The 19,406-nt window shown below is 50.0% G+C and overlaps 1 protein-coding gene across 2 annotated transcripts in view; it reads left to right on the top strand.

The window, feature by feature from the left end:
* Rreb1 (ras responsive element binding protein 1) overlaps positions 1–17,391 on the top strand; it is a 128,596-nt gene extending 111,205 nt beyond the window's left edge. The window contains exons 10-13 of one of the 2 annotated variants that reach the window (XM_059263156.1): positions 1–2,920; positions 8,817–8,978; positions 14,815–15,621; positions 16,811–17,391. In XM_059263156.1, the coding sequence (XP_059119139.1) occupies positions 1–2,920; positions 8,817–8,978; positions 14,815–15,621; positions 16,811–17,289 (4,368 nt within the window). In that variant the 3' untranslated portion in view covers positions 17,290–17,391. The remainder of the gene's footprint in view (positions 2,921–8,816; positions 8,979–14,814; positions 15,622–16,810) is intronic. The other variant, XM_059263157.1, reaches the window with a different exon arrangement.
* Positions 17,392–19,406: the final 2,015 nt, after the last annotated feature.

The following is a 19,406-nucleotide window of genomic DNA, read 5'->3' as shown; positions in this document are numbered from 1 at the left end:
GCCTGGTGTGAAACAAACCTGCGGAGGTGCATCAGCGAGCAGCACCGGTTCGTGTGCGACACCTGCGACAAGGCATTCCCCATGCTGTCTTCACTCATCCTGCACAGGCAGACCCACATCGCCGCTGATCAGGGCCGGGAAAAGCTCCAGACCAAGACCCCGGCTGATGATACCGAGGACCAGAAGGTCTTCCTGGCCCTGCTGGGCCTGCAGCACACCAAAGACATCAGGCCTGCACCTCCTGAGGAACCCCTGCCGGACGACAACCAAGCAATACAGCTCCAGACACTCAAGTGTCAGCTACCTCAGGACCCTGGCTGCACCAACGTGCTGAGTCTGTCCCCTTTTGAAGCTGCTTCTTTAGGTGGTTCTCTGACGGTCCTCCCAGCTACCAAGGAGGGCATGAAGCATCTGTCCCTGCAGCCCTTCCAAAAGGGCTTCATCATCCAGCCGGACAGCAGCATTGTGGTAAAGCCTATTTCAGGAGAGTCAGCCATTGAGCTAGCAGACATCCAACAGATTCTAAAGATGGCAGCTTCAGCTCCTCCACAAATCAGTCTTCCGCCACTTTCCAAGGCTCCGGCCACACCCCTTCAGGCCATTTTCAAGCACATGCCTCCCTTGAAGCCAAAGCCCCTGGTCACACCTCGGACCGTGGTAGCCACCTCTACACCCCCACCTCTCATCAATGCACAGCAGGCGTCCCCAGGGTGTATCAGCCCTAGCCTTCCTCCACAGTCCCTGAAGTTCCTCAGGGGCTCCGTCGAGGCAGCCTCCAATGCTCATCTGCTCCAGTCTAAGTCTGGGGTCCAGCCAAACACCACCACACAGCTCTTCCTGCAGCAGCCTGGCGTGGAGTTGCCAGGCCAGCCTGAGATGAAGACGCAGCTGGAACAGGACAGCATCATCGAGGCCCTGCTGCCCCTAAACATGGAGGCAAAGATCAAGCAGGAGATAACAGAGGGTGACCTCAAGGCCATCATGACAGGCCCCAGTGGCAAGAAGACCCCTGCCATGCGCAAGGCGCTCTACCCCTGCCGCTTTTGTAACCAGGTGTTCGCTTTCTCTGGAGTTCTGCGCGCCCACGTTCGCTCCCATCTGGGCATCTCACCCTACCAGTGCAACATCTGCAACTACACTGCTGCGGACAAAGCCGCTCTTATCCGCCACCTTCGCACACACAGCGGGGAAAGGCCTTACGTCTGCAAGATCTGCTGCTACCCATTCACAGTCAAAGCCAACTGTGAGCGGCACCTGCGCAAGAAGCACCTCAAGGCCACCCGGAAGGACATCGAAAAGAACATAGAGTACGTGAGCAGCAGCGCAGCGAAGCTGGTGGATGCCTTCTGCTCCCCGGAGACGGTGTGCCGGCTGTGCGGTGTGGATCTGAAGCACTACCGAGCGCTGCGCATTCACATGCGTACACACTGCAGCCGAGGCCTGGGTGGCTGCCCCAAAGGCCGCAAACCTTTCGAGTGCAAAGAATGCAATGCCACCTTTGCGGCCAAGCGCAACTGTGTCCATCACATCCTCAAGCAACACCTGCACGTGCCCGAGCATGACATCGAGAGCTATGTGGTTGCCACAAATGGTGGCCTTGCCCCCACAGACGCGCCCACAGAGGCCTCTGCCAGAGGAGAAGAAGGCAACTGCATTGCTTTTGGAGAGTGCAAGCCCCTCCCCACTTTCCTGGAGCCCCAAAATGGCTTTCTTCACACGAGCCCCACCCAGCCCCTGCCTTCCCACATCTCTGTCAAGCTGGAGCCAGCCAGCAGCTTTGCGATGGACTTCAACGAACCCCTTGACTTTTCACAGAAGGGCCTGGCGCTGGTCCAAGTGAAGCAGGAAAATGTGTCCTCCTTGCTGACCTCTTCCTCCTCTGCCCTCTACGACTGCTCTATGGAGCCCATTGACCTATCCATCCCCAAGAGCATAAAGAAAGGAGACAAGGACACAGTTGTTCCCAGTGACGCCAAGAAACCAGAACCAGAATCTGGGAAAGCTGAGCAGCAATCTCCCTGCCCACCACCCTGCCCTACCTTGTCAGTGACTATGGAGCCCAGAGGGAGCTTGGAAAACCCCACAGGTACTGTGGTGGCCGTCACCACAGCTGCCAACCTGGAACCCCACACTCAGCCCCTCCAGGGCTCTGTGCAGCTGGCCGTTCCCATCTATTCCTCAGCTCTCATCAGCAGTCCTACCCTCCTGGGCAACTCTGCCCTCTTGAACAACCCTGCCTTGCTTCGGCCATTGCGGCCAAAACCTCCCCTCCTCTTGCCAAAGCCCCCCATGACAGAGGAGCTGCCTCCACTGGCTTCCATTGCCCAGATCATCTCATCTGTGTCCTCAGCCCCTACTCTGCTGAAAACGAAGGTAGCTGACCCTGGGCCATCGATCACCAGCAGTAACACTGTGGCCACAGACAGCTCAGGAAGCTCCATCCCCAAAGCTGTCACTACCCACACTGACGTCACAAGCCCTAAAGAATCCAGTGACCCACCCCCTACGGCCAGCAGCCCAGAGGAAGCCTTGCCTACTGAGCAAGGACCCTCTAGCTCATCCAGGAAGAGGGGTAGGAAAAGGGGAATGAGAAGCCAGCCCCTCACCACCAGCAGTGGTGTGGACCTGGACTCCAGTGGAGAGTTTGCTAGTATCGAGAAGATGCTAGCCACCACAGATACCAACAAGTTCAGTCCATTTCTGCAGACTGCAGAGGACGATACTCAGGATGAGGTGTCTGGAGCCCCTGCAGAGCACCCTGGACCCAGTGATGAGGAGCAGGGTGGCCCTGCTGAAGACAGGCTGCTGAGAGCAAAGCGGAACTCCTATGCCAACTGCCTGCAGAAGATCAACTGTCCCCACTGTCCCCGGGTCTTCCCTTGGGCCAGCTCCCTCCAGAGGCACATGCTCACACACACTGGTAAGGCCCTCGGGACTCACCGGGCGGTGAGTCTTGAAAGAAGAGGGGGAGGGGGAGGGGGAGGCCTAAAGTCTGGGGCCCATCTTCTGTCTCAGAAGCCACAGGCTCTTAGTTCCCATGTCATCTGTCTGAGCCACCAAGGGTCATCCATTGGTGAACAGATGCGTCAGACACAAGTGACAGTGGTCATAGCCTCTCCCACATCCCTCCCCGCATCCCTTGCCTGACAAGTGTCAAGATTCTCTACTAAGTTAAGTATGGAGGCAATTCCAGAGAAGTGGGACATTGCGTTAAGGTTCTGGGGAGGTAAGGAGCTTGGTGCTTTGATGTGAGAGATCTCACCTTGGTATCTTCAGTGCCACTTTTTCATGTTGAACATTCTGTGGAGTTCTTTGGCTACCGTACATGTGAAAGGTAATACTGCGAAGTGTGACTTGGTCATTTTTCCCCTTCTCTGAAGTAGCTGCACCTTCCCCTATTGTTTTATTTTATTTTTTTCTCCTTTTTTGAATATTTATAATACATAGATGATTGGTAGTGGTAATAATTTTAAGTTCTGTTTATTGTAAAATGTCAACTGTTGAGGGAAACAATCTCATTATAATTCGAAAGTTCTAAATAACAGAGCTAAATTACCAAAGTGATATCCCAGAAATATTTTTCAGATGTCAGTTTCTAGAATCTTAAATACAGAATATTTGTTGAATTATTTTATGCCAGATACTTTGAGTATTTCAATAGTCATATACCTTTTATCATAAATGTAATTTTCTGAGTATATTATCACAGGATTTGTATCATTGATATTTGTGCTATGTACATTGAGTTGAGGTCCTTACTCTTTTGGTATTTACAATTCAAATATTAATAGATAAGACTAAAAAAAAAACCAAATTATTCTTACTATATGTGTAGTACAGGATTGCTAGGTCACCAGCAAAATTGAAATTTTAGGCCAACAACTAATTTTTGTAGTGTTAGGGACAAACGAAAGCATTACTTGTTGATTTGAATGAAGTTCAAATTTAACTAGACATCTTGTCATTCTGCTTGCAAACGACAGAAAATCAAGGTAGTTGGGAAGTTTACAACAGCTTGTGAAGGGCAGATGTGTGCCCAGTGGAAACACTCTAGGTCGGACTGATAGCCCCACTGTGCCTTCTGAGATGGTCTGGACCTTGTGATTCCCCCAGCCCCTCCCACACTCTCTTCTAGATGAATGAGAGCTCTGGGCTTAGTAGACACTGCACATTTGCTATGGGTAGCCCGTCTCCCAGCAAACTGACAGTCTTCCTGGAAACTGATGCATCGATACATTTCTCTTCAATTCAATTTGTGCTGGCATCTGGAGATACTAGAGACACATCCCCACTTGAGAGTCCAGTCCTTATGATTGCCTGGGTTTTGATTGCCAGAATACCATCATTACTGATTTAGGAGCTTCTGAACCTGTTCAGTCCCCAAGACCTACATGGTAGATGAAAAGAACCACTCCCACAAGTTGTTCTCTGATGTCTACATGCATGCCATGGCATGTACATGCTCACACTCACGCAAACACACACACACACACACACACACACACACACAGAGAGAGAGAGAGAGAGAGAGAGAGAGAGAGAGAGAGAGAGAGAGAGAGAGAGAGAGAATGAGAATAAAATTACTTCTTAAATGAATAAATTCCAGTCAACAGCACTGAGCAAAACCCAATTTCCACTGTAGTTAAGCTAACTGGCTACATAGTGAGAGATGCCTTCTTCCATCCTGTCGTCTACTATGTGGGATTATTCTAGCATCTATACTTTGTCTTGACACATTTCTCCGGTTTACCCACGCCCTACAGTGGAGCAAAGAGGCCAAATGCTAAATGTCCAAATAGGGGCCAGCCAGCACAAGCATGGCTTTAGCTCTTTATCCTGCTTAGGTTCCAGGAACTGCATCTGAGGAGGAAGCTGTCATCTTTCATGTCCTCCTCTTGTGTGGTTTCTACATACTCAATTTTCTCCCTTCTCCAGCTCTGTACAAGCCCGTGGCTCACTGTTCTTTCTCTCAGTGTGTTGGGCCTCGTGAGACAACAATGCACTGTTCCTGCCAGTTCCCTTCTTGAGCATCTCATCCTGTGTCTTTAGGCCACAGGAGGACAGAGTGCCAACAAACAAACCAGTCCCTTTCAGCTTCAGTCCTCATCTCTTCCTCCTTCCCTTTGCTCTGGTTCCTTGTTCCACAGTGACGGGTCAGGATGGTGCAATATCTGAGAATCCCCTCCAGCTGTAACAGCTGAGGTTCCCTAGCTCGCTTTCTCATGGGTGCTTTAAGCTCCTTTGCCAGCTCTGGGCTCTTCCCCCTCACCTCCTACCCATTGCTAGTGGGTAACAAGCACTGAAGTTTGAATTAGGAAGATGTCCTTAGAGTGTAGAAAGCGACCGGAACCAGTTGTTCTTGGATGCCTTTTACTAAGGTTCAGTTGGTGTTGATGTATGTGTGTTTGTATGTATGACTGCACATATGTGTGCAGGTACCTGCAGAGGCTAGAAGAGGGTGTTGGATCCCCTGGAGCCAAAGTTACAGGTGCCTGTGAGCCAACATTATAGATGCCGAGCACTGACTCAGGTCTTCTTCAAGACCATCTCTGCAGCCCAAACTTTTTCTTTACCACTTTTACTTAAGTGGCAGCTTTGACTGCAAAAGAAGAAGAAGAAGAAGAAGGAGGAGGAGGAGGAGGAGGAGGAGGAGGAGGAGGAGGAGGAGGAGGAGGAGGAGGAGGAGGAAAAAAAATACCAAAAGAAAGCTGTCTTGGCCCTGAGGGTGGAGCTTATGGAAAGTTCAGGGAGGCTTGAGTATCTGTAGGCCTGTCACCACAGAAACTCCATCTGAGTCACAGGCTAGTTCCAACCTTGATTCTCTTCAGAGAACATTTGCAGCTCATCCGTCCGTGTAGGTCTTGACAAACAAGGTCCCGTTGTCCTCAGCAAACTCTTGTTCCTTCTGCCTGGCTTTGCTCCCGGTGCCCTTCAGATAATGCCTCTTCCTTTTCTGACTGCTCTGCATGAATCAAGATTGGCTGACTGGCTTTAATGTCCACATTGGGGTGGGGGACATACAATCCCTGGGTACACAAGTAATTCCTTATGGTTACAGCTTTTCTTACACACACACACACACACACACACACACACACACACAAACAAACGCACGCACGCATGCCCACACATCATCATCATCATCATCATCATCATCATCATCATAATAATACAGGACAATTACCAATGGCCATTTAAGTCATGTGATGTGAGTGCAGTCCTCTGGTGATTTTCAGATCTACTATGAAATGCTAAAAAGGCTTACCACTTTTACATCTCTGCTATTTTAAAAATAATGGTTTTTTTCTGCAGTGAACTTGTGAGCTTTAAATGATGGTGTTACTTGTCAGTTTGAGGCCCTTCCTATGACCTCAAGCTCGGGTACCACCGAGCTGTCTTTTAACTGTCATACACTAACATGACTCTTTATCATGAAATACAGCCTGGCTGTCCAAACCACCTACAAAGGAAAAGCATATGAAAACTAAAAAGTAAATCATGTAAGACATAGGAATGTACCATTTCCTTTGAAATCAAGAGTCGTGGAGCTGGGGAGATGGCTGGGTGGTTAAGAGCAGAGTTCAGATCCAGCAGCCATGTAATATGTTGGGCATCTTAGAAATGCTTGTGACCCCATCTCCAAGAGATGCCACGCCCTCTTTGGCCTCCCACACATGCACATGTACTCGTACACACAGACACAAATGGAAAACATGAATGAATCCCAGCGTAGTAGCTTCTGCTGCTTCCCTCTTTTAAGCCCCCTCTCCACCTTTTTTGGTGCTGGCTCTTGATCCAGCCCTTCAGTGTGCCGCAGAGCTCCTGGTCCGCCACTAGCCCCGCCCCGTTTCTCCTCTGACTCCCTCCTCTTCCTCCCTATCTGGCCAAACCTGAGGAAGCTGCCATCTTGCTTTTTGACAAAGAAATAGTAAAGGAAATTTTAAAAGATTGTGTTCAATTACTAATGGAAAGCAAGACAGTCACCTGGAAAATACACAGCAAAGATGTTTCTACAGCTAGTCACTTTATGATTTTGTTTTTTTTTAATGAAGGTGTTTTCTGTGCTTTTAGCAGAAAACTCATGTGGATCCCTGTCAGGGGACTCACCAACCACTTGGTGGATTTTCAACTATTGTACAAGGTCCTTTTTCAGTACATTCTAAATGTGCACATGACAGGATTTTGTGGCCTTTCCAAGGTCTCTGAGTATGCTTGGATTGATGTAAACATTTATGTCTGTCTTGTCACCCTCAACCCTATACACATTTTGTGTGCCTTTCTACCCCACGAAGTAGACATTGCTGGGGTAGGGGTCTTTATCTGTTTCTTTGGCTGGTTTTGTGGGTGGATGTTGCTGCTGCTGCTCCTTTTTTTGATGCTGTAGTTCAAGCCCAGAGCCTCATAAGTGCCAGGCAAGAGCTGTGCCCTTGAGCTCCATCCCTGGCCCATCTGTACTGTCAGCCAGCTCCTAAGAAGGTCTGTGAGCTCTGTGCTCCCAGGAGGGAATAAATGCCCCTTGTCTTCAATTATCCCTACTAACTATCCTGAGTGCATTGTCGAAGGCATTCTGGGCCTCTCTCCCCTGGAAAACAAGAAGCCCATCTGGCTCTTCCTAGCAGCAAGCCTTGGGGGCCTCTGCAGTGCCAAGCTTTGCCGATATTAAAGTCTTAATCTAAAAGGAAGGTCCCTGGTTTGTGTTTCCAGGGAGCTGGGCCCTGTGACTCTGTCAGTTATTGAAGATTGCCTACAGGTTCAAGGCTCCAAGACTGCAGCACTAGGCAGCAACCCCATGCTTTTAGTCCGTGACACCTTGTCCCAAGGGAGTCAGCTGGAGCAAGGGCGAGGGGTGGGAGCGAACCAGGGACACCGAGCAATCCACCTTTGCCTTCTCTCTCCTAAAGCTCACGATGCTGCTCTCTTCCTCTCCCGCTTCCCATTCCCGTTTTCCTGCCTCTCTTCTTCCCCCTCTTCCTTCCTTACCTCCTCAACTTCTCCTGTCCGACTTTATCCTGCATGCTCTCCTGCTGAGCCTTCCCCTCCGCATCAATCCACACAAACCCAGTCACAGCGGAGCTTCCAGTGCGTTTTGAAACACGGTGTTTACCACGCAGATGGAATCAGATAAGTGAGGGGGGTAAGCAGGCCAAAGCCGAAACCTCCTCTGGGAGGGAAGGAAGGGCCTCTCCTCCCAACATGTCAGCCTGTTCATTCATAGCGTTGTAGAGCGTGTAACCCGGTGTAGACCTCGCTGTGTGCTGGTCACTTACCACTGCACAAAGCTAGAGTAACAAAACCTGGGAACTGTGCGGTGAATCCTCCTGTCACTCATTCGTAGGGCCTAGGTAAGGTCACTGCAGAATTCCCTCCGTGGGAGCCACAACTGCCTTGTCAAGAAGGGGGAGAGCTGCCCCACTGGACAGAGGACTCTCTGACTTCTCACCATGGGTCCTGAAGGTTACCAGGGGTTCATGGTCTCCCCTAGGTTATGTAGGTATTGCTTGCCATGCCTTAAAAACCTTGTAGTGGTGTTAACGTTGTTTACTGTCTTACTTGAAACACATGTATCTTGATTTCATTGTTAACTTTCTTTTAGCGCTTGAAGACAACTTCCATTACATGAAGGCTGAGGGAAAAATGGTTATTTTAGTTGTCGTTTCTCTGTTTTTGTTTTAAGTGTGTTTCTCTTATTTTCTTAAAATGAAAGGGTGGAGGGGTGAACAGATGCCAGCAGTCCAAGGAGAGTAGATCAAAAGCAACTTTTCTTTCTCATTGCAGTAGAAAGCCAGATAAATACATATTTTTTTTTCCTGCTTCAGGTCAGAAACCCTTCCCTTGTCAAAAATGCGATGCCTTCTTTTCTACCAAATCTAACTGTGAACGCCACCAGTTGCGCAAACACGGAGTTACCACCTGCTCCCTAAGAAGAAACGGGCTTATTCCCCCCAAAGAGGGTGATGTTGGATCCCATGATAGCACAGGTAGAGCCTCCAGGTGATGGAGAACCAGAGAGAGGAGGGCGCTCCCCAGAGCTCGGTTAAAGCTGTGTGAGCTGGAGCCGAGCTCTGCGCAGCCTCAGCTTGGGGGCCTTGTGGAGGACTGGAAGTCCAGGCCCTGCCTAGACTTCCTGACACCAAGGCCTCTGGAGTTGGGGAAATAGCGTCAGTGCCTAGAGGACTTTGGAGCTGCTGAGGGGGAGATCCAGCACTGTCCTTCCTGAAATTGCCATTGTTCTGGTCCTGGAAGGTGGGATGTGCCACACGTGGTATACTTTCAGCTCCTGGTGTAAATCCCTGAAGGAAATGCAAAGCTCTGAAGTTTGGGGGACCCAGCTTCTGCAGCCTTCTTGAGAAGCACTTGCCCAGTGGACTCAGTACTGCAGGAACTGTGGCCCCCGAGCTTTTAGATGGGGGGTGGGGGGAGTCGAGGTGGGACAGAGTAGGGTGTTTCTTTTCAATAACTCTTTCCCAGTATAAACCTGTCCTTGTTTGAGAAAGCACTCTGCATGCCCTTTCTTTAATCACAACTGCTTGACCTGGATCCGGGGATTATTCTCCTGTGCTGATGTGTGCCTCCTCCCTCCAACCCTACAGAGTAATTAACACTGCCCGTTCCTGTTATACCAACTTCCCCCCTTCAAGCTTCTGTATTTACTCATGTCTTCTATCCAATACACTCCACAGTCCGACTGCTGGAGTATGCCCCCTCCTACCCCCGAAACACCACTGTAGAAAAACCAGGCTGCTTCAGGCCACCTCAGCCAGCCGGATAGGATGAGGGCACTGCAGATGCCCGCTAGCTCTGTGGGTGCCGAAAGCTGGCATCTGCCCGTTGCTTGACGCTAAGCCCTGGATGTGTTTATCTAGGGTTGCAGTTGTGTCTTGTGACGTCTCTTCCTCAGACTTGGGTGGGATAGAGTGCTGTGTAGTTTGGGAGGTACCCCAACCCTGGGCGTCAGTGTGTACAGAGTGACAGTCATTAATCCCAACCCCTGACTCCCTTGTCCTTACCTCAGTGATGACACATCACAGTGGACTGGATTTCAGGGAGAGCTGACCCCAGGGGACCAGACCACCTCTACCCTTCCCACCCCTTCACTCAGCCTGTGAAAGCAATGGAATGCCTTTGGCTTGCCTGGTCCTTCTGCCCAGGTCAGACCCTCTAAGGACAAGAATGGTCCATCTGGTTTGCTGGCTCCTCTCCCCACCCCGACTTCTATTTCCACATCACTCTCCAAGATCTCTGAGTACAGAAAGGTATCCTGCCATGGCTGACTCCCTGTGAGCCCAGCCCCAGCTGCTTCTCAAGCTCCAGGAAGCCCGAGGCGCTGCCACAGCTGTCTTTGCCGCAGACTGTCCTGTTAATGTTTAACCATCATTGCCAGGGCACCTATTAGACTGGAACGGTTTCTTACAGCCTGCTCTACAGAACAGTCCTTGATTCTTCCCAAACCAGTGCAAGAGGGAAGGCAGGCAGCCGACACAGGGCTTGCTCTGGGGTGGGAGTCTCAGTGACTGCATCCTACTCACATGGGAGGATGTTCACAGGAACTCTCCTGCTGATGGTGGAGCTCAGTCAGAATTTATGGTCTGAGCTTAGCTTTGGCACCAAGTGTTAGCCTGTGGCTGTATTTACTTTTTAAGTTTACAATTACAGGTTGTCTTTTTCCAAGGTCCTGCCCCAGAAGTTATATAGATTTTCTTAAAGGGACAAAGCCTCTCAGAAAGGAAGTCACTGAAAGTTGTGAAACTATCAAAGGGATACGTGTCTGGTTTAATTCTAGACATGGCTCACAGTAAGAAAGAGTACACATTTAGGAGGGAGAGAAACCAGAACAGGAGACTTGGGAGTTGAGGGATTTGAGAAATGTATAAACCACGTGGCTGTGATACTAGCTGAGGGGATGGAGGAAAAGGCTTCTTTTCAAAGTTCTTTTCTGAGCCCAGCTGTGGTGGTGCACACCTTTAATCCCAGCACTCAGGAGGCAGAGGCAGGCGGATCTCTGTGAGTTCGAGGCCAGCCTGGTCTACAGAGTGAGTTCCAGGAAAGGCGCAAAGCTACACAGAGAAATCCTGTCTCAAAAAAACAAAAAACAAAAAAAAAAAAGTTTTTTTCTGTTTTGACCTTGGAGACAGGATAGCCCAGGCTATCCTCGAACTCAAGGATGACCTTTAACTTCTGGTCCTCCTGCTTCTACTTCTGAAGTTTCCCCAGAGTATACCACCACACCCAGCTTGTGTAGTGCTTAGAGGCAAAGCCAGGCTTTGCAAGTCCATCAGCTTGGGTAGGCGAGTACTCTCCCACCTGAACCACATCCTCAATCCCGGGCAGACTTTGTTTGAAGGAGTCGGGAAGTGACCAGGAAGTTCCTGAAGTTTTCAAGGTTCGGTTTATGTGCATAGATTGAATTCTTTTAAATCCTAAATACGTCTTATGTCAGTATGACTTTTCCAGCCACATGAGATCTTCCATGAAAATGCACCCCAGATTTCCCCCACACCCAGTGCTAAAAATACTATGATGGGGGATAGTTTTCCCTTAAAGGGCTGTGTTAAATACTCGGCTTTAAATGGAGACTCTTCCCTGTGCTAGGCAGATGTGGCCTACTCTGCTCTTGAGGAATCTTCTTGTTTCTTAGTGATGCATGAAGTAGACATCACGTTTGTAGGTACCTGGACAGGACCCTTTACAATATAAACTTGAGTATTTTTAAACTATTCCTTAATGGAAGGCACTTTTTCCAACCCAGAAGTCCTGTTGTCCACATGCACTGGTACCCAAAAGTGCTTGAACACATCAGGCAAAGTGCAGGCAAAACTTTCCATCAGGTCATGTAGGTCAGTTGTATCTGTCACATTAGCTGAGTGGCATTTCATTTCTAAGCAAGAGATCCTTAAGTGTCAAAGGCACTAAGTGGGGACTGATGGGGACACAGAAGCATTGCCCATAAGAAGTGACGAGTTCAGCTGCCTACATTTGGAAGTAGGGTTTTGAGGAGAAGCCATAATAGGACGTGTCCTTTCAAGTAGTCTACTCACTCACCATATGTGAGGAGGTTAAGTCTATTGTCCCCAAGAATCCTACAAAACCAGGTCACAGGCTACCCTGCTAACACACTCCCCCTAGTGGGAATTTGGAGTGCAAACAAGCTACTTTTGTTCAAAAGAGTAAAGCCTTATTGGACATAGAACTTGTCCATCTTCAGAACTGGATCATGAATAGGGTAATTCAGTCTCAGTGCTTGTACCTGGATTTGGTTTCAGAATTCGCTATTGTTTTTTCTGGTTTTTCGAGACAGGGTTTCTCCGTGTAGTTTTGGTGCCTGTTCTGTAGACCAAGCTGGCCTCGAACTCACCGAGATCCACCTGCCTCTGCCTCCCGAGTGCTGGGATTAAAGGCATGAGCCACCGCTGCCCGGCCTCATTTTTATTTTTATAAGTGGATTTTGGGGTTTTGTTTGTTTTTGTTTTTTTGAGACAGGGTTTCTCTCTATATATATATTCCTTACTGTCCTAGAACTCGCTCTTGTAGACCAGGCTGGCCTCACTGAGATCTGCGTGCCTCTGCCTCCTGAGTGCTTGGATTAAAGGTGTGCGCCACCACTGCCCAGCTTATTTTTATAAGTTTATCATCTTAAATACATTCTCCCCAATTCAAACAACCATGTGCTGGGTAAGTCCAGGCTACTCTGGGCCTAAGAAGGGAGAAGCACAAGTTCAAGACCAGCCTAGGATACGTAACAAACTCCTGTTTCCAAAAGAGAAAGAAATCATGTTTTGCTGAAAAACCAATAATAGGAGCAGCCTAAGGTGTACTAGAAAAAAGTAGAACATTACCTATTTGTGAACTGGCCTAGGGACGTGGCTCATTCTGCATTGTTTGCCAGACAAGCATGAGGACCTGAGTTCAATCCCTAGGACCCATTCAAAACACTGGGTTGGCTGGTGCCTAAAATCCCTAGACTGTGGTAGCAAGAGACAAGATGAAGGAGGACCCCTGCAGCTTGCTGGCCAGCCAGTCCGGCCAATCAGCAATCAGGTTAGTGAGAGACACTGTCTCAAAGAAATAAGACAGAGAGTAATGAGAAGACAGCAGACATTGACCTCTGGTTTCCAAACACATGTGCGTGAAAACACGTGCGTGTGTGCATGCACAGAATTGCTCACAAAGCAAACAATCTAAGCTGCCTCTGCTTTTGTTGTAGAGCTGAAACCAATTCCAGAAAATGAGCATGGATGTTTCCTTTAAAGTGTAGCCCAAATATTAGTGTACATGTCTCAGGATTGCTGTTTCTTGTCACAAATTATCTTCATACCATGATTACTTGTTTAATTCTGAAGTCTCCTGAGATACCCAAACAGCCTCTACCAAGGAGTACAGTAAGAACGAAACTAATGAATTGACGCAGGTGGACGCGTCCTCACTTGGCTGTAGGAGAGCCCAAAGCCCCAGGCAGGTGTGAAGTATAAATACCATCTCAGAGGCAGCTTCTCTCCCAGCCCCAAGACCCGCCTTGATGGCACGTGATGGAGCATGTGACACGGAAGGAATGATAGGCATGTGGTGGTCTTCTGGTGTATCCCACCACAGCAAGTCTCAGATTAGGTGCATGAATCTTGGCTGCCTCAAGCACTGATTAGAGATGTGCCTATCAGAGGGTGCATCTTCTATATGTGCTCTAAAACAGTGAGTTTCCTCTTTGGGGTTCAGAGGAAGCACTGGAAATCCATAGTGGTAAATTGGACATTAAGTGTGCAGCTAAACAGTAGTTCTTAGCCAGATTCCATTTTGCTGTTAGAACCAGTAAGTCCTTGTTCAACCCTAGTAGAGAAAAACTAATGTTTCTCAATCTCTGTCTCTGTCTGTCTGTCTGTCTGTCTGTCTGTCTCTCTCTCTCTCTCTCTCTCTCTCTCTCTGGGTCTGTTTCATAGCCTAGGCTGGCCTTGAGTTCACTGTGGAGCCCAGCCTGGCCTCAAGCTCTTACCTACCTGCTTTTAGTCTCTGAAGGGCTGATACTGCAGGCGTGCACCAAAGTGCCTGGCTTTGGTGTCATTAATGTTGGTCATGGTGCCTTCATTTACGGTCCTTAGAAGCTGATGAACTTCTCATGTCCAGTTTTGCTGTGGGAGGGAGACAAGTAGGAACAAGAAATCACGGTCTGTAGACTCCCCTTCTAGGTCCTATCGTCATGCCCACCCACACTCTCATGCCCCTCTGAGTCGCCTGCCATCCCTCCCCATGTGCTCTTGACCAGGTTTGTGTAGAAGGTCCTCTGCATGCATGGTTTACAGGTGCAGGAGCATCTTCTCTGGCCTCTCCCTGGGGAGGTGCCCGTGGACCATATACACAGAATCCACACAGGGGCTCCTTTTCCGTGAACCTCCTTGAGGACCACGTTCGGAAGATGGGGGTTGTTCTTGTGTATGTTGCATGTTCGTAAAAGCTCTTTGCACTGGAAAGATAACCTTTACAACTTGGCTTCCTCAACCTCCCTAGTACTTCGAGTCTCTGGAATGCACGCCCTGTCTGTCTGCACTGCCTGAGTCACTCACACCTTCCTTGGGGGTGGGGACAGCTGAGTGAACGTGGGTGTGACAGTGGAGGTCAGGAGTTCTGAGGCACAAGAACCCATCTGCTTACCTGGGAATATGAAGGCTGGTTTGGTCCTTCTTGCCACTCCAGGTTCAAAAAGTCCTCACTAGGTTTAGTGTCCAGGTTGCCAGGGTGGGTCCAGCCAAGTCCCAGTAGAGCCCTTGAAAAGGACATTCTCAGTGTCGCCTCATCTGAACCCCTTCCCTGCTCTGCTTGTTTACACAGACAGCCAGTCAGACACAGACACATTGACCACCCCAGCTGAGGTGCTGGATCTCACAGCACGGGAGAAGGAGCAGCCGCCAGCAGAGGGAGCCGTGGAGCTCAGCCCAGCTACCCAGGACCTCACTGTTCCAGAGGCCAAAGCAGAGGCAGCCCCTCCTGAGAAGGAGGAAGAAAAGGGGACAGAGGAGAACCCAGAGCCAGAGGAAGAGTGTGGCTTGGGAGAGGGCACCAGGGATGCCGATGCCCTGGAGGAAGACACAGCCAGCAACCAGAGCCTGGATCTGGACTTTGCCAGCAAGCTGATGGACTTCAAGCTGGCCGAGAGCGAGGCAGGCACCATGGACAGCCAAGGCACAGCCCAGCAGGACCAGAAGCATACCTGTGATACCTGTGGAAAGAACTTCAAGTTCCTGGGCACCCTAAGCCGCCACAGGAGGGCACACAGCTGCCAGCAGCCCAAGGAGGAGATGGAGGAGCCTTTGCCGGAGAACGAGAGCGCAGGCAGAGCAGCCGAGGGGTCCTCGCCTTCCCCCGAGCCTGAGGAGAAGCCTGCCGAATCCCCAGCGATAGATCCAACCCCAGGAACCAGGGAGGCCTCAGTGGAGAAGCAGAATGAAGAGACAGAGGGTCCCTCCGATGGGGAGGGCACAACGGAGAAGAGGGGTGACGGCAGCGACAAGAGACCAAAGACGGACTCCCCCAAAAGCATGGCCAGTAAGGCGGACAAGAGGAAGAAGGTCTGCAGTGTGTGCAACAAGCGCTTCTGGTCCCTGCAGGACCTCACTCGGCACATGAGGTCACACACAGGTATGAGAGACCAGCCCCAGCCTTCCAGTAGAGGCCAAGGTAGCCCACTTCGGTCATCCAGAGTCTAACTGGAAGTCAGTTCCAGAGGCCATTGAGAAAGCTGGCTGGGTTGCAGGGTCGTCCTTTGAGCTGGGGAAAGTGGGGCTCTTACGGAGTTGTCTCCTTGGCCCTGAGTGGCCCAGACCTTCTGCAGGGCAGGGCGTGGTCCTCTGCAGTGCTGCCTTGGAAAGCACTGTTTTCCTCAGCCGCTCAGCTCCAGTCTTGTCCTATAGATAGGGATGGCTGCCCTGTCCACGGGCTTCTAGAACAAGAACAGCGGGCATATGTCACATCCCATGTAGCCCTAAGCCAGATCCTAAGAAGGACACGGGGGAATATATGCCATGGAAGTCAGGTGCTGGCCTAGTCTGTGTTGTGAAGATCCCGTGTGTCCTCCATTAGTAGGTGGGTGGGACTGTTCTTTTCTTGGCCTTGTAGCAGCCAACCTGATGGATGATGACACACTCCTCTGCTAGCTGCCACATGGGCACATCCTTGAGCCTTGTGGCTCTTAGCCTGCCACCTGTAGGGCTGGTGCTGCAATGTCCAAAGAAGGTCCTTTTATTTTGCCAGAGAGGGGGTGGGAGGAAGGAGGGAGGGAGGGAGGGAGGGAGGGAGGGAGAAGAGAGGAGAGGAGAGACCTGGGTAGAAAGAACCATGAAGCCAAAAAATAGAAACATCCTTCCTCCACCATCCCTCAGAGAGCACCCTTGTCCAGATCTCACACTCCATGCCCCCCACCACAAGCGGCCTTGGCACTGTCATGGGCGCTACATGATACCTTGTTCTGGCCAGAGATGTTCTCAGCTGTGGCAGCTTGATTTGTAAATCAACTACACCTTGTGCCTTGAGTGAGGGGCTGTTGCTGGCCCTGCAGAGCCTGGGCGAGGACCATTCAGTCCTTCTGCAGGACTCTTTGCTTCTGGGATTCTTTGAAGATCAGTGTGTAGAAGACTTAGGTTGAGAGGAACAGGAGGAAGAATGTGGCCCCTAGTCTTGCCAGTTTGGACAAATAAGAGGGCTTTTCCTGAGCAGCGAGGTTTATTTAGCTTATTTACTTCTGGATGCTGCATTCGTGTAGAGCAGGGAGCTGGGAACCAGTGGCCTTTATGCTAATAGACATCTCATTTTTCCTTCTCTTGGTGCTTAGGGGAAAGGCCGTACAAGTGTCAGACTTGTGAGAGAACCTTCACCTTGAAGCACAGCCTCGTTCGACACCAGCGGATCCACCAGAAAGCCAGGCACAGCAAGCACCATGGGAAAGACAGTGACAAGGACGAGCGGGCTGAGGAGGACAGTGAGGACGAGTCCACCCACAGTGCTAACAACCCTGTCTCAGAGAACGAGGCCGACGCAGCTCCGAGTACCAGCAACCACGTGGCCATCACCAGGAGCCGGAAAGAGAACTTGGCCAGTTCGGGGAAGGATTGTAGCCAGGAGGAGAGGGCTGCACCAGAACGGGCAGCTGAGCCTGGCCACAGCACCCCTAAGGAGCAGGCGTCTCCAGGTGAAACAGACCCCGAAAGCCCAGCAGCCCTCGTGCAGGACTTGTTGGAGCTGTGCGCCAAGAGGCCCGCTCCCATCCTGGCAGCCCCCGACAGTGCCTCGCAGCTCCTGGGGGTGGAGTGACAGCTTGTCCCGTCCCCATCAGCACACAGACAAAGCTAGCAGAGCCTCCCCAGTAGAGATTTCACAAGATTTTCTCAGTGTCCTTCAGCTGTCTGGAGAGAGAGAGAGAGAGAGAGAGAGGAAAGAGGGCAAGAGAGAGAGACAGTGCGGCCAACCAGCTCGTGCCATAGCCTTACTCAGTGCGCATGCTCCCGGCCCCAGTATGGCGGCCTCCAGTGCCTTAACTACTTATGGGTCCTCCCATGTCATTGTGGGAGTGACCCCCGCCCCCCCCAGTGGCGTTTTAACAAAACAAATATTTTAATGAGTTGTTGGTAGTATCTCTTCATTTAAGCATTAACATTACCTTTTGTATTGGTGTGTTTGAGCTTGTTTTTGTGAACCTGTGATAGTACTGTTCGTTCTGTGAGCTGGAAACAGAAGAAGAAAGCCTAACCCTTGGATCCCCGTAGCCAATAACTGGAAGAAAATGATGTGAATTTCATGTACATGACCGAAGGGAAGAGGGTGGGAGGCTGATTTCTAAGCTAGACCTTTTTCTCTGGGTCACCTGGTGGAGGAGCCATGGATGTGGTCGATGCAGAGTTCCAGTGTGGTGTGAGCCAAAGCCAGGAAAGATTCTAGCTTCAACCTCACGTGTCTCCACTTTCTCCATGTTAGAAATGGTTACTGTTCAAATTTTTAATTTACAGAGAAGAATGGCCTCCTCAACAGCGTAACCTATGGAGGACATACCTGGATGTCATATATTGATTTTCCCTTCTCCCATTCGATATATGTTATTAATATTATTATTGTTGTTATTATTATTATTATTAATAGTTCATCAGTTTGCTGGGCTCTGCATTCAGCAGAAACAAATGGGCAATATTTGTCCTGGGAGACCCGCACTGCCGCCTGGTCCCCGCATAACGTGTGCCTGAAGCTCTTGCTGGCACATGACTGATGGCTCTTCTACTGTACTCAGACAAGCCTTTCTTCCGGGACTGTAGAAGCCAGCGGGGCCAGGAGTGGTCGGTCCTCCAAGCATGGCCCAGGAGTGGCTCAGAGAGAGAGGACCAGGATGCACGTGTCCAGGCCACACCTGGGGCACCTCGGAGTCAGCGTGCCAGGCATCCCAGTCTGCCTGCTGAGCCGGGCCCCAGCCTTCCCCCAGCTGTGCTACTGTCGTTTGAAAAGCAATGAGATACTACTGCTGGTAATGACCTGAACTGCGTGGGCAAGGTTTAGACGAGAGGGCTGTCTTCCTGCACCTTCCTGCAGTGTGGGGTCGCTGCTTGGAGAGAGCAGCGCTTTTCACTTCCTAACTGCCCAATCCCCCAGTGCACAAAGGCAAGGTTCTTTTTATTCCTGAGTGTTCTATACAGGCAGTAGATGTCCCTCATTAGAAAAACAAAAAACAAAAAAAACCGCTCCTACTGTAGCTGACCTCTGTTCAGCACCCTGTCCTTTAGCAGAGACCGAGGATGCCTGAGCCACACTGCTACTAGAGCCCTGTGCTTGTCCCTTGCCTGCAGAGCCTCGAGACTTCCTTAGGGGAGGTCTCCCTCTGCTCCACTTCTTCCCCTCACCCTGTGGCTCCATATGCTCCTCTGGCTCTGAGACATGAGTACCCTTTTGTCCACCAGTTTCTAGTGGCTAAAATCTAACCACCCTGACTTCAATGGGAGATAGATATTCTAGAGATGATGAAAAGTGATATTTGCATATGAAAAAATGTTGAGGTATATATGATTTTTTTAACTGTATTAGGGATGTATGAACCAGTTTAAAATTGAGATTTTATTTACTGTAGAGAGAAATCAGAACCAATGACCCCATGGTCTTCTAAGTTAAAGCGAGCTCCTGCATCCCTTAGTTGTTGTTTATTATTATTACAATTGTTATTTTCATTGTTATTATTTGGGGTTTCTTGTGTTTTGTTTTTCTTTGCAACTCTCCACACTAAACTAATGATACTGTGGGGAGAAGCCATGACTGAACTCTACGCTGCGGTAAGATGTACCAGGGAATGGCTCCCAGCAGCGCCGTAGCCAGGGCTGCAGCTCGCAATAATCACTATTGATTTAAAGCTTTATGTAGTCTGATCGATTCCTTCCTAGTCAATAAGGTCTTGC

This window comes from Peromyscus eremicus, chromosome 5 (genome assembly GCF_949786415.1).
Source record: "Peromyscus eremicus chromosome 5, PerEre_H2_v1, whole genome shotgun sequence".
NCBI classification, from domain to species: Eukaryota; Metazoa; Chordata; class Mammalia; order Rodentia; family Cricetidae; genus Peromyscus; species Peromyscus eremicus.
The sequence above is the reverse complement of the archived record's forward strand: the minus strand, read 5'-3'. Positions and strand labels throughout refer to the sequence as shown.